We start from the raw sequence: 14,838 nt of genomic DNA, 5'->3' as shown, positions 1-14,838 counted from the left end.
AAGGAGAATCTGCATACTATTGAGATGGAGAAAATCTTAAAAAAAATTAGGGGGAAATTGTTCTAAGAATAGAAGTAGTTAAAACATCTTTATCTGTGGCTGATGTTCACTGTTAACACAAGGGATTTTGCAAATTCAGGAAGATTCAAGGACTTGCAGTGTGAAAATCTGTACTTCACAGATTTGAGGAAATCCTAAAGTACCTAAACTTAGTTTTGTTTGTAGAAAAGATGACTCTATGGCATGAACAATTTCATCAGAGAACACTGTAATGTGAGAGACTATTCAAATACTCAGGTATTAGGTCAGTACAGGGCTTTTATGCCTTTCAAGTGTCTAGATTTGAAATCTAAAAGAAAAGAAAAATAAAATGAATTAGTATCTGTCTGTCTTTAGGGCTTGTATTGAGGCAGGACTTCAAAATTGGTGTTACACCTTTCAAAGCCTGCTGCCCTATAACATTGCGAACATGGAACCGACAACAGCCCACTAGAGGGAGCTGGAAATCTGTTATTATGATATTGCCAAGTGTGTATGTTAGATTATTTTCATTTCTGCTCTTCCTTGAACTCTAGGAAAGTGTAACATAATGCCGTGTCCTTTACGGCGCATTCTCATCTTCATGCCATATAGTTATCATAGGCAAGGGTTTGTTCATGCCCTAAGTCCACAAAACTGTGTAAGGCAGTTACCTGAGGGACAGAATGCCACCAGTTACAAACTTACATGTGACGGCTAGGTAAGAAAGGGGTGGCTTCATCAGAGAGAGATAGCCTGCTGTCTTTGTCTTTCATGGAGTTAAATGTGGGTTAGACCCAGTCCAGAGTTGGGAATGAAAACACATAAAACTTCACATCCTGAGAAGCCAAAAATTCTTTCATAATGAAACCTTTGTGTCAGGATTTGGTCTGAATGAAAATGCCTGCTTAACCACTTTTCTTCCTGAAGCCTTAAACATTTAAGCTACACCATTTATGTAGGCTGCATGCAGTGTCTCCACAGACCTTGACTTGCTTCACTCAACATTGTAGTGTATGCTGAAAAAATGAAGGAAGAGGCAGAAGCTACAAGGAGATGACACTAAAGATATGTTGGTTTATCAAGGTAAATTCATAAATTTACCTGTGAGCTGAAATGTAATAACTGTACAGCCGATTTAAAAAGATTTTCTAACAAACAACATACTCTTTGTTAGGCAAACTGTGTGTCATTTTTAAGGCTTAGACATGGTTTCCAGGACACATATCTAGAAAGCATTCTGTTCTGCTAAGAGCTTCAAATCATGATGCAAAGTTTGTCAGGACTAAATTATCCTTATAATAGGATAAAATACTTTGTACAGTCCACTAGTTGTTAGCTGCTGACTGAAATCATAGTGCAGACTCTTTTTTTGAAAAGTTATTGGTGTTCTTCAAGACACTTCATGCATGACTTGTTTCCTGATGTTACTTCATCTGTATTCTCTTAGTATGAGTTTTGAAGGACACAAAGGACTTAAGTATGAGACTTTGCATTGTTCTGCTTTATACTGGCAGTTCCCATACACATAATGTGTATATGAAGACTTTTACCACCTTCTACCTCCCTTTCCCCACAGGGAGGGAAGGATGCAAAATAATAATTAAGCAGGAAGTGGTTGTTAAAGTGTAGATACAATTATCTGAGTGAAATGTGAAGTAGTACTTATTTTAGGGAAGGCAGCAATTCTCACTAATAAGACTTTCAAATGCTACTAATTTATAGTAGCAGTGAAGGGGAGGGCCTCACCTAGCTACCTCAACAGGCTGCTGAAGTAGCAGAAGGACTTTGCACATATGGAATTTGCATATGTTTTAAAGAGTGAAATAATTATGAAAGTACAGAGAGCTGTCAATATAGATAAAGAAAATATGTAGGCAATTAACCAGATGTGTTTCCTAGCAAAGGGGATTATTTGATGCTGGAGTTAAAAAAAAAAAGCTTTATTTCATTGTACATAACTTCCTTTTTCCTTTCATAAAATATAATTGTTCTCAGGATATTGAGACTATATATACCTGTCTATGTGAGGTGTCACTGAGTCTGTTGCTTATTGTCCTTTTCTACTTTAAAATTCATTAGACTGACGTACACATAAAATATTTTTTTTAATCTTCCTTTTTCTGACTGTTCTGTCAGGTATAACTGCGACTGACTCTCATACAGGCATCAGATGTGTAGCTGTTGCAGGATGCAGCTCAGGGTTTCCAGCCTGGGTAGCACAGCACTGACGGCTGGTGGAGGGAGGAGACTGTCCCACCCTGCGCTGTGCTGGTGCAGCCCCACCTTGAGTGCTGTGTGCTGCTCTGGGTGCCTCGGTGTATGAAGAACATCAGACTATTAGAGTGTGCCTAGAGGAGGGAGACCAAGATAGTGAAAGGTCTCGAGGGCAAGACTACAGAGGAGCAGCTGAGGTCACTGGGTTTGTTCAGCTTGGAGAAGAGAAGGCTGAGGGGAGACCTCACCACTGTGTACAGCTTCCTCAAGAAGCAAATATGTAGTATAGTCGCTCTCTCAGTATACAGAATTTTTGTTTGCTAATACACATATCCTTTAAAATTTATGGAAGTATGTTAATCTCATACTAATATTGTAAACTTTCCTTCTTTTATTAACTGATGTTGGAATCCATATGGTATTTAATGCGATTTTGGGGGACGTGTGTTCACGTGTCATTAGCAGTTTTGGCAGTTTGTCAAACTGATAATAACTTTATTACTTGCGTGAAAATCAGTACTATAGCACAGACTAGTGGCATAGCAAAATATTGAAAAAATAAGTAATCTGTATCAATTCTTACAACAGTCACAAATTCAGATATTGTCTTTGCTCCTGTAATATACTTCATTGACTAAACACATTAATTTCACAGAAGAAAATGGTGTGACAAGAAGGTTGAAGGTATCCCACAGGTATAGTTCAATGAATAAGGTAGAACTGAATGGATAAAAACTAAGATATAACCTCTGTTTGCTATAATGCAGTATCAAAAGCAGCTACTACACAATGTCAATAATGATATTAATTTATTTTAGAGGACATGAAATCTTGCAGATTCATTTTGCTTTGAAAGAGAAGCAGTAAATTTGATAGATATCAAATAAAAAACGAAAACATCTTTAAGGAGTATTTCACAGTATTGCAAGTTTTTGTTCTCAGTTACAATCAAATAAATCCAAATTAGTTCTGTTGACCTTAAAACAGTTATTTGGGATTTATTTTTGTGTAGAAAAATAATTACCGAAATGCAGTTGTGACTCGTGTCACTGAGTGCTAATGCTGATTCAGCAGCATCTATTCCAAGTCAGTGCAGTGACTAATGGAGAGGTGAAGTGCTCCTTCCTTGAAAACACTTCCTTGGTACAGGCTGCCTTCAAACATTGCACTGCTCCGTGATGTGATGAAATTGCTTTCCATTTGGGACAGATTAAAAAAAGAGAGAGACTAATTTTAGTGTGTTAGTAGACATGATTAGTTACCTTGATGCTGTACCTGAGCAAAGAGTTTTCTTACTCTTCCATTTTTCTCCCCCTTGCTTTCAATGTTGTATGCTCTTTACCTTGTATATTGTTTAAGGAATTGTTTATTACATAAAATACAAGGCAAATAACAATAATATATAGACATTTAAACCAAGTGAAATTTTCTGAAGACCTCTAGCAGCAAGCCCATATGTTAATATAATGCAAATATATTATGTGCTTCTTCCAAGCAGAACTCTAAAAGATTTGGTAAAACTGTAATAATAAGCCATACTGTCTTATAGGAACCTTCCAGTATGATTTTGCACCACTGCATATCTGTAATTCGAAGTAATGTTCTGAAGGCTTATGAGGATTTGGTGTAATTATTTCTTGGCTTGTGGTGTCTAAACTATCAAACTCAGCCTGATACGTAATCAAATGTTCTGTGTCATTTAATGTAATATTAAATAAAGTAAGATTTCCATTTTGTTCTTAGAAGTTAGTTCTTTGAAAAGAACTTCAGTAATTCTTATCCTAAGCACTAGATGGTGTTTCAGCCTTTTGTACTGAAATGTGCATCTTGTTACAGTACTGCTAACGCTTTATATTCTAAACTTAGTACTTAAAGAATAATTAGAGATGTTGGAGTTGTCAGTTTTTTCCTTTTCATATTGGCAGTGTTCCCATGCTGAGAAGAACTGACACCCACAAATTGCAACACTGATGTTCATGTACAACATGTGTTCAGGACAGCGGAACTCTGCAGGGTGGAGCAGCGTGCAGAGTTCACCTGGAAGGGATTTGCTCTTTTTTCATTCCTGTTATAGAAGGGAAACATCTGCGGTTCTTCTCTGCAGATATGCCAAAATGCATGTATTAAGCATGCAGTCCCCTCGGGGAGTTTCCCCTTCCCCTCCTCAGTCACATGAAACGCTCTGTCCTGGCTGGGACATGGTGGGGACAGAGCTGCTTGGTGTGTGTGAGCTGCTGAGCGCGCTGTCGCAGGGCCCTGGGGGAAGGAGGAGAAATCTTCTCCAGGAAAGTGCCCCCTTCTCACCTGTGCTCTTATGACACTATCTCACATGTGCATCTGTCATTTAACAGAGAGGTCTGCACTCTAAATTACCAGTATTTTTTAATTTGCAAGAAGAATTCTATATGCTACAATAGGATTGAGAAGTCAGTTTATCCCTGTACTAATTGGGGGTTTGAACTTCTTGGTGACAGTTGCCGTTCTGCTCGTTGTGTGTGATTACTTGAAGCTAAAATTGTAACTGCTTGGGTCAACACTATGGAAGTTTACATGTTGAAAGCACATTGTAAATTAGGCTTTATCAGAAGTGTTATCCATAAATACTATAAAACACTCTTAGAAAGGCAGAAAAAAAATCTGCAAAATACAGGAAACACCATGTTTTTGTTGTTGTGGTGGTTTTTTTGTTTGTTTGTTTGGTTTTTGTTTGTTTGTTTGTTTTAAAATTTTGTTTCATGAGGAGCTTTCAGTTTAAGTGATCATATTATTTCATGTAGGTCTGACCCAATTACTTTGGTAGTCTGTAAGAAACATTGTGCAATGGAAACAGTTAGAACCAGTTTGACTTCAGTGGGGCCTGGGAGATAGTATGTCTTTCTTGAAGTGTCACTGACAGTAAAAAACAGCTTCCAAGCTGTAGAGATGAAAGTACAATACCAGATGATGATACAGTAGATAGCAACAACAAAGATAGGCATAGCATCTTTAATCAGGGACTGGCTTTGGTTGAACTTTAATCATTAAATGTTTGCTTGTTTCATAGGGGTCTGACGGTGCTGACAATTGCATTGCTCTGTTCTGCTATACATCTCCCTAGTTTGGCAGGAGCTCAGATTTGTGGTGAAACAGATCACTAAATTTTGTGTGTCTTGGGGAAGAGGTTAAGTCAGGAGTACTCTTCCTGATTCTGCTTTTAGAGGAGGAGATATTAAATCATATTCATTCAAAAGGACCTCTCTTTCTGTTGTGTACAAAATAATAATACTAGTCATCCTGGAGTGCATTGTCCTGGGACAAAATGTGGCTGTCAGCCAAGGATGTAGTTGCTCAAATGTTTACATTGTGATATCTAGTTTTTGTGACTTTTTAATATCTACTAGTAGAAGGAAAAATAGCACACAAAAACTTTGGGGGATATTATCTCATCCATTCAAGTTATTGTATATTTGTATACTTAAATAATTTGTTCAGATCTGGTCCTTGCAATGTGCTGACACATACATGGAAAGTTTAGAACTGCTTCCAGCTGTGTAGAAACCAACCAGAAATATTAAAGGCTTTTAATTGCTATTGATTAAAGAGGGAAAAAATACTTCTGTCTTTGGTGCTGAAATTTCAGTGTGGAGGTTTGGTGTACTTTCTAACTTAATTAGCAGAGGTAAAACAGACCTGTTCTTACATTTGTATTTGAATGATGGCCAGGCCTGAAGTATAAACAGTATTGACCTTTGTTCTCAGGATATCTAACTTACTTCAGCAAGTAAGCTGCTACTCAGGGAGCCTCTCTTTTTTACTGGCACTGATTTGATAGTTTGTTCCATCTTGTTGAGACAAGCAGACATGAGTTCTCACAGATGGAGTATTAGCACTGTGAAAAGTAAAGAAGGAAGTTTACCAGGATAGGGCACATTGCCACCATTAAATGGGCAAGCAATGCCTCCTTTTCCTGCCCAAGCCTGGCAGTTTGTGAATGAGGCAATCAATGAGTTTAATTTGAATATGAACTTTGCATCCATGTAGCCTTCTATATGAAGCTTTCACAAAAATATTTTGGTGAGACTTGACTAGACAGCATGGTCCAAATTTTCTGTTAGATAACTGCCTGGAGAATAGAAGTAATATACAGATCACAGCTTCTGAAGCCTTTTTTGGTGGACTGAGCTAGATGCATTGTGAAGGTAGAAACTACATTTTCTGTGTGATCCAACCATCCAGCTACTTGCATTTAAAAGAATACTGAAGAACATTAATGTAAGCGTTTGAGTGTTCTATACTGTAAACCCTTGAAAAAGAGGCACATTGCTCTAGGATTAGAATGGGAGGCATGATAACTAGATTGAAGGCTGAGTGTAGATGTTCAAGGGACATGCAGTAAAAATGACACCATTTTGTCTGTGAACCAAGACAATAATATGTAAAGAACAGAAGAGCAGAGTTAAGGCTAAAGAAAAGTGAAGATTAAGGGGTGAAGGACTAGGCTTGTGGTGAATTAATGCTATGTACAATCCAAATTTTAAGGTAACATAATAACCAGTTTAAATGTGCTATTGTATTAATAACTGGTCTGTTGTATTTGATTCATTCCATTCTGATTTTTACTCATGTAACACAAGAACTAAATCAGAAATTAATGTACAGATAATTGTCATTGGCAATTTCCTGCACTGCCATGTGACAAAGGTGATGAGATACAAAAGCTTTTCAAGCAAGTACACTATAGAATATGAAAAAAATCTCATTACTATGTGCAGAATCTCACAACTGGGAAGTTGTAATCATTTAATAATTTAGTAAGCATACACTGAAAGCTAAATTTTGGCTATGAGACACTCACCACCTTATATATTGTGTTACTTTATTTATAAAATGACTTTAATTTACAACAACTGTGAAAGTCAAGTCAGTTCTTTAACTCTCTTCAAGTAAATCTAAGATACAGACCACCACTGAAATAAATCAGCAGAGCATTTTGGAAAATAATAAAATTACTTATTTGCAACAGAAGAGGATCTATTCCAAAATTCCTTACTTTTAGTAAGAGGATGGATTAAATGTTTAGATTTATTTTATTTTTTTTTCTAGAGTCCTGTCATCTTCAACTTATAATCTTCATTTTCAAATCTTACATTTACTCCCATTAGAATGTCAATATATAGATACTTTTCATTTATATTGCCTTTATCTGTGGTTTTCCATTCTATAATAAATGGTGTAGCAAAGGTAGAATAAAAGTTTTGATTTTTTTTTTTTTTTTTAATTCTAAACCAGTTTCCTCCAGGCTTGTATAGACATGTTTTATTGTGCTGTAGCTAAATCATTATAATTTTAATAGAAAGAATTAAAATAGTATTCTTTCTGTCTTTGGAAATGGCAACAATCAGTTGATGTATGCTTGATGAAAACTTCCCCTGGAGTATTTACACGCTAACAGTTTTTCCATTTAAATATGTCTGAACAGGTAATGTGGGTATGTAACTTGTGCCGAAAACAACAAGAAATCCTCACAAAATCAGGAGCCTGGTTCTATAACAGTGGAACAAATGCACCACAGCAGCCTGAGCAAGAAGGTGTTAGAGGTTTGCGGAACGAGGAAGCACCTCAAGAGAAAAAAGCAAAGCTGCAGGAGCATTCGCAGTACCAAGGACCATCAGGTGACATATCCACACAAGTTTCAGACAAAAACAGATCTCAAGGGCTCACAAGACAAGACTCAATTAAGAATGGCTCAGGAGTAAGCCATCAAGTAACAAGTGACACAACTTCAGACAGGTAAGAAGCTATTCAATGTTTATACTGATAAGATCTGCTGAATTTATGCTACAAATTTTATCTTTTTAAGTTTCATCTTATTTTCATTCTGTAGCCTATGAAATACATACTAGGCTTTTTGATCTGACGAGTCTCTTATTGTATTCAGATGGTCATTTACAATGTGTGTTCTTCATTCTTTCTCCTTAAAAAACCAAACCGGGAAATGATAGTTGCAGTGTGACAGAGCTAGTTGCGTGTGCTTGCAAAGTTGTTGAATCGTAGTCATTGTGCTGTACAGAATGTTACCATATTTCTTTCATAGTCACTACCTTTATGGCAGAACTTTAGCAATCCAAAATAGGGCTCAAAAAAGCAGATTAATGGAAGATGGTGGCTGTTGAGACTACTGAATTAAAGCAGCTGGTAGTACTTGTTGTACACAGTATAAAAGATGGTGAAATCTTTGTTTAATGACCTGAGTCTTTTCATGGTTTCTCAGTTTCTTGCTGTTAGTTGTTGTTGTTAGTATGAACATTTTTTTCTTCACTGTTTTAGCTCATTGTTACTTGGCATTGGTTGAAACTGTGTCCCTCTTAGTGCTAATGTAGAAAGGCCCAGTTTAGCCAGAGGCTGGATCTGGAACTTCCCTCCCTTTCTCCTGATGTGATTATATCAAACGGCGCCAGAAGGCTCTCAACCTCTGTGGCTATATTTTACTAGAACCCAAAAGTAAAAACTGTTTCATTGAAGAAATGTATTTTATTTCAAGGCATGACTAGAACAGAACTTTAAACATGGTGGGAAGGCAAAGAGGAGAGTGAGCTTGCTCACGTGTTTCCACAGCAATGATACCCTCTCTCTCCAGAGTCCTCCCCCTGCCTTGGATTTTGGCAGCCAGAGCAGTATAGTCTGGCAGCCTTCCTCTGCTGCCCAGCTGTGACCTCCTTACAGTACTTATTCTACAAACTTGAAACAAGTTAGAAAGCTATAGTAACTTTTACGGCTAATATAATACAATTGTTTTCCTTTCCCCTCACCTCCTGTATTCCACCATATTTTATTTCCTATTTTTGGTCTTATTTGATAACAAAACTTACCCTTTTTGTTTAACTTATTCTACCTGTTGCCTCTGATATCAGCTGGTGGGTTCAGTAGTTAATGGTTCTGAGTGCTCCTCAGTTACATGCATGGTGTCTGAGAAATACAGCTGGCAGCTTAACTTGATGCTAAGGAGCAGGAGAGAGACTGATTATCTTCTGGTTGTTTGTTTGTTTTTTTTTTTCCTTATTTTTGACAGGAAAATAGTATCATACATAAATTGAAGTTCTTTTTCTCAGCTATCACTTAACTCTGAAAGCATTTTTATATTATATGCATGCAGAAATTGAGAGGGAGAGAGGAATGTACAAATAAATACATAATTCAGATATGTAATATGCATTTACACTAAGCAGAGTTATATGACAAACATGGACAGTATGAAGTAATATTTACCCACAGGAAGAATGTAGACTTCGTGCCTGAAATCAGAACCATTCAGCTGATTGTGATCATTTCTACTCAGCATATTGTTTAAATCCAGATTGTTTTTTTCAGTCATTATCCTCTTCCTGTTTTATTTGGATACTAATACTAGTGTATATTAACATATACAAGTATGCTTAGAATGCTTGGAATATACTTATTTTATATATTACATGCTATTGAAGGTTAGAGGGTCTTCTGAATAATTTTCTTCCCTAATTTTCCTCATATTAACTGTCTTTCCTTTGCTGGGCATAATGAAAAAGTCTTCTGCTTGAGGCTCAGTCAGTGTCTGATTGGTCAAATGGGCTTTTAGAGGAGAATATCAACGCTTAAGTTTGGACCTGTATATGCTGTGGTGCCATTGGTGTTCTCAGTAATAATACTGGGAAGGCTTAGAATTTTTTTACATTTGACCACTGTTAGGAACAGAAGATAATATATAGTTATCTTTATAATGAAATCATGCATAGAATAGGTATAAAAATTTGATATAATTTTAATAATAAAATGTATAAATCCATATATGTTTTGCTTATTATTATTGTTCAAGTTAACAAAATTCATACAAAATTCATATTATCTATTTTAAACTTGCAGTTATTGTCAGGCAATTGTACATAAGTTTTCCTAAAGGCTTCTGGTCTTCTGTCTTTTCTGAATGCTTCACATGATGGGTTTTTTTTGGTGTGTGGTGTGTTTTTTATTGTTGTTGTTGTTGTAGTTTTTACATTAGCATAAAGAACTATGCAGTAGCGGAACCTGTTATATGGGAGATCATCATGACAGGTTTTTTTCTGTTCTTAAATTAATTCCATGCAGAAATTGAGCCACTCTGTTATCGTAGGACTTTTTTTCTTGTATTGGATCCATTACAGAAAAACAGAGAATTGAAAAACTCTTCAGGGGCAATTTGTCCTTACCACCACCAGAACAGTTTTCCATTATTATTTTTTTTTCTAATTCATATCCAATCTTTATAATCTGCCTTATAGTGTTTTTATTGCTTTCTGTGTAGTAAACCCACAGAGCAGGCAGAGGCAGCAGGCACACCATAGGATCCAGTGTTCGATTACTTTCAGTAACTGACAGTCTTATTTTTGACATTGTTTGAGGTGAGACGAGCATAATTTGTATTGCATGGAAATTTTATGCTAAGGGCAATTGATAATTAACTGTATGTAGTGGTTTTCCCAGACTTACCCTTGTGAGCTGAGTATGGATGCTCATGTAGTGTAACACTAGACTCCCTGAAAATTCCCAAATGATGTGAATCAAAGAAATGCAAAATGTTACTCTATGTAATCCACAGACTGAGAAGGTCCATTCTGAGGTCTGCTGTGCACAGATGTTAGATTTATGGCTGTATGCACAGCAGTTCTTTGATTTGTACTATCCAATTTCACATTAATTCTGGATTATACAAAAAGGTTCTTTTTATTTTGATCAAAACCATTCATGCACTTTATTGTTCCCAAGACCTATGCTACTCATCATTCAATACATTGTGTTTTCTTTCTAGCAGCAAAATTATTTGAATAGACATAATCTTTTTCAGTCATTTGGTAGCAGGCAATCAGCTTGTGAAATGGTTGATTTCTTCATTCCGAAGCTTAAGCCAAAGCAAATGTTTATAATGTCCTATTAAAATGTGTACAACATCCTAATAATAAAAGCTGGGGAACAAGGAACGTTAATGCTGATACAAAGCGTTTTTTTATATGTCATTCTGTTTGCCTGAATTGTTAGATCTTTAGGTGGTGTTGCTATGCTCGAGTTGTAAAATAATTATTTTTCTTGCTCCTGGTAGGATCCATTGCAAAGCCATTTCAGTCATTTTCCACTTATGAATTCAGTGGTTTAAATTGTATATCTTTGATGACATTACAGAGGTGTTGCTTTGCAAACCTCTTTTCTGTGGATGTGGCATTTTACAATCCTTTTTAAGCAATAGCGCTCTTGAAGTAGGAACCAACCCTTGTTTGTTCCCAGTGCAAGGTTATGATGACAGAACTATTTCTAATATAGTGCCTATTATGTTATGAAGTTTGGGTAGATGTGACTGATGAATTTTTGTGGTTTTGGTTTTGTTTTCTTTTTTTTTTTTTTTTTTTTTTTCTTTTCCCTAATCTATCGTGTATGAATTCAAAATTTGAAAACGTTAACCTTGAATTTACTATATATATTTGTGATGCATTCTATTAGTGTAAGAAAAGCTGTCCTTGAGGATATTTTTCATGAAATTCAGTGCAAAAAAACGCAAGTGAAAATGTTATGAGGAAATTTTTTTCCCATGTTTCATGTAAAATTATTATTGCTGCATCTATCAGAGGGCAAGCCATGTCACAAAAAAGAGACTTTGTTCTTGTATCTGTAAAGATCGTGATCTATAGGATCATGATTTGAAGCAAGATTAATGAATAAAAGTGCCTGAACCCTTTTCAGATTAACTGTAAGGATATGAGATTAAATCGTAAAGAACAGAATGAGAAAAACGAATTGAAAGAGTGAGCAGCTGCAGAGTTGCACAACAGCAGTATTTATTTTCCAGGCCAGCAGACACAGATAAAATATATCCTACTTCCCTCCTCCTTTCAAAGATACATACCTATTTTGGGGGTTCGTTTTCTATCATCCCTTTTATCTCAGGAAAAAAAGATTTTCATGGTGGTTCCCACACACTATAGTGGGTTTGGAGGATGCATTTTATAAGACTGTTGAGGCTATTTTGGTCTGAAGATGGAGATTTCGTGCATGTATTCTTTATGGAATGTATGCATGTGTTTACCACATATAAAGGTTTTATTCTGTTGCGTTACCAATGGCAGTAGAATGAAAGCGGTCCCCCGTGTCCCTTGGCTTCCATTCTTGGAAGGAGTGCCAGTATGAGCTGGCAGCATAGGCTCTGTCTTTTGGGACTGCAGTTGGGGATGTCAGGGTGTGAAGAGAGAGGAAAAAGAGACCAAAATAAGAGGAGGAAAGAGGAAAAGGCAGGCGTAAGCTAGCTGAGAAATATCAAAGAGCAGCATGAATTAAATAAATGAAAATGTGTGTCCATCTGCTTCATATTACGTATTTTTCAAATGGCTCTTCTTTAATTGCACTATTATGAACAACTGATACTGAGAACATCACTGATGGCAGTTTATTGCAATTTACAATACGACAATGTGACATTAAAGAATCGGTCAATTATGTTTCTTTCTGTAAGGCCAGAAATTTGTCATTTCCCAAGATAATCCCTAATTTTCATCTGAAACACTTATGACACAGCACTATAGTGCCACATCTGATTTTGGTTGTTTCTATTTCTAAGTACCTGAGTTGATGTATCTTTAGCCCAGGTGTCTTAGAAAAGTGTACAATCTTTACTTCAACATGTGGGAACCAAGAATATCTGAAAGTATCAATAATCTCAAGGCATTTTAACTTTTTCACTTATGTTTTTATATACCAGATGGCATATTTAAAGACAGTGAGGAATGTTAAAATGATAGTATAGTGGTAGTGTTTAAAGTAAGGAAGTTGGTATCCAAGACTGACAATGGTATGTGCAGATTTGTTTGTGTTCAGAAGTATCTGTTAAGGACAACAGTGTTTCTAAACTTTTTAGAATTCTTTATGTAAGAATTAACTGACATTATTTTTTTTTTTTTAACATTGTTGCCCACTATAGTAGAAAAACCCCACAACTGTTGAGAAAGCATAATGGTATTCTTTCACTTCATTAATAAATCTAATACTTTGTACAAGTATTTTGCAGGTTGAGTTTCAAATTCAATCACTATTCTTTTCCATGCATGACTGCAATGAGCTGTCATTGACTTTCCCTGTACCTTACAGTATTTTTAATGTATTAACTAAAGATTTAAGTTTTACGGGATTTGAACTGCATGTGAATAAGGTTTTATCTTCATCTTCCTACTTCTCTTCCAGCATTTTTCACCACTTTGGTAGTCAGTCCTTGAAGCTGTAAAGTGAAAACAATGTTGGTCTGAAAACAGCAGTCTCAGTAATTTTGCTTTTGTTTCTTGTGCTGTCTTCCATTTCACTGTATGCTTCATATGATTCTGGAGGTAATAACTTTGAACAAGCAAGTTAGTTTCTTCTCCACAGAACTCCTAATTATTTCATTCCTTTACATATAGATTTTGTGTTGTGGATCAACATTTCTTGGCTATTCCAGTTTTCAGGAAGAAACTAAAGCTATGCTTATGTGCTTTCTCAATCTGGAATGGCATAAAAAGGATATTAATAATATCTATGGCCAGAGTAAGTAATAGAAATGTATGGGAAACGAGCCAGAGAAAATGCAGTATTTAATTATTGAAAAGAAGTACCTTGGGTCCAAGAAAGTCTGAAAACCTTCAGCACAGAAGTTTTAATGAAATAATTAGACACTTCTGACAAGGATTAATCTACATCTACAAGGATGAGTAAGGAGTTTGGTATCATCTGTAATGCAGAGTCTCTGTAAGAAGTTCCCGAATGGTGCTGACATTATCTCTTAACAGCCCAGACTACCTATAAGAGGTATATTATGTTTCTGCCTATTACTAATAGGTTGCAATGGGTTATGGCATTTACATTCTACTCTAACATCCTGGAAAAAGGGGGAATTTTTTCTCTCTGTTGCCTTTGCAGAACTGTCTGTCTTCTGAGAAACAAAACTGTTTGTGCAATTTTGTTTGTCTCCTAATGTCGATTTTGTGGATCTCCTGCTCACAGGAACAGTGACAATGCTAACACAACACTCAGGACACGCAGCCATGCTGTCACTTCGGTGTGGTTTTTCTGAGATGTGCATTGCTTCCCTCTCTACACTGTTATTTTATCCAAAGCGGCAGAACAACCAAGGAGCCAGCTGTTTTTAATTTTTTTTCTGATGATGTTTTATCAAAATAAATAAATAAATAAATAAATAAATAAATAAATAAATAAATAAATAAATTTTTAAGGCCAACCTTTATTTAGTTGTAGAATCTGTACTGAGTAGCGTTGAGGCTCTGACCAAAGGTAGATACAGTTTAGGATCCTTTTTTTTAGAGAAAGCTCATCTCTGGAGAAGAGAGAAAGAGTAAATTTCCCTAAGCATCGCAGAACTAACCTACCTTAACAACTGCTACAACTGCTGTGATTATTTTCAAACATGAAAGAGTGTTTTAATTAAACACATAACAAAGAGATTGAATTCCAGCTCTAAGTGACAATCTGAACTCAGCTGCAGTCATTCTCTGCATTGAGCAAATCTCATGTCAGTGTTAGGGAATTTCATTTTCACGATTTACCATAGAGTACCTTTTCAAAAATAATTCCATTGCAACATGA

At 36.0% G+C, this 14,838-nt stretch overlaps 1 protein-coding gene across 18 annotated transcripts in view; it reads left to right on the top strand.

Annotated features, from left to right (window-relative positions):
• RIMS2 (regulating synaptic membrane exocytosis 2) overlaps positions 1-14,838 on the top strand; it is a gene marked incomplete at its 5' end in the record, with an annotated part of 471,635 nt that overhangs the window by 111,199 nt on the left and 345,598 nt on the right. For all 18 annotated transcript variants that reach the window (XM_082045213.1, XM_082045206.1, XM_082045230.1 and 15 more), the window contains one exon: positions 7,694-8,004. In XM_082045213.1, coding sequence (XP_081901339.1) covers positions 7,694-8,004 — 311 coding nt within the window. The remainder of the gene's footprint in view (positions 1-7,693; positions 8,005-14,838) is intronic.

The sequence above is a fragment of the Streptopelia decaocto genome (genome assembly GCF_964273445.1).
Source record: "Streptopelia decaocto genome assembly, chromosome: 2".
NCBI classification, from domain to species: Eukaryota; Metazoa; Chordata; class Aves; order Columbiformes; family Columbidae; genus Streptopelia; species Streptopelia decaocto.
This window is presented reverse-complemented; position numbering and strand designations above follow the sequence as displayed.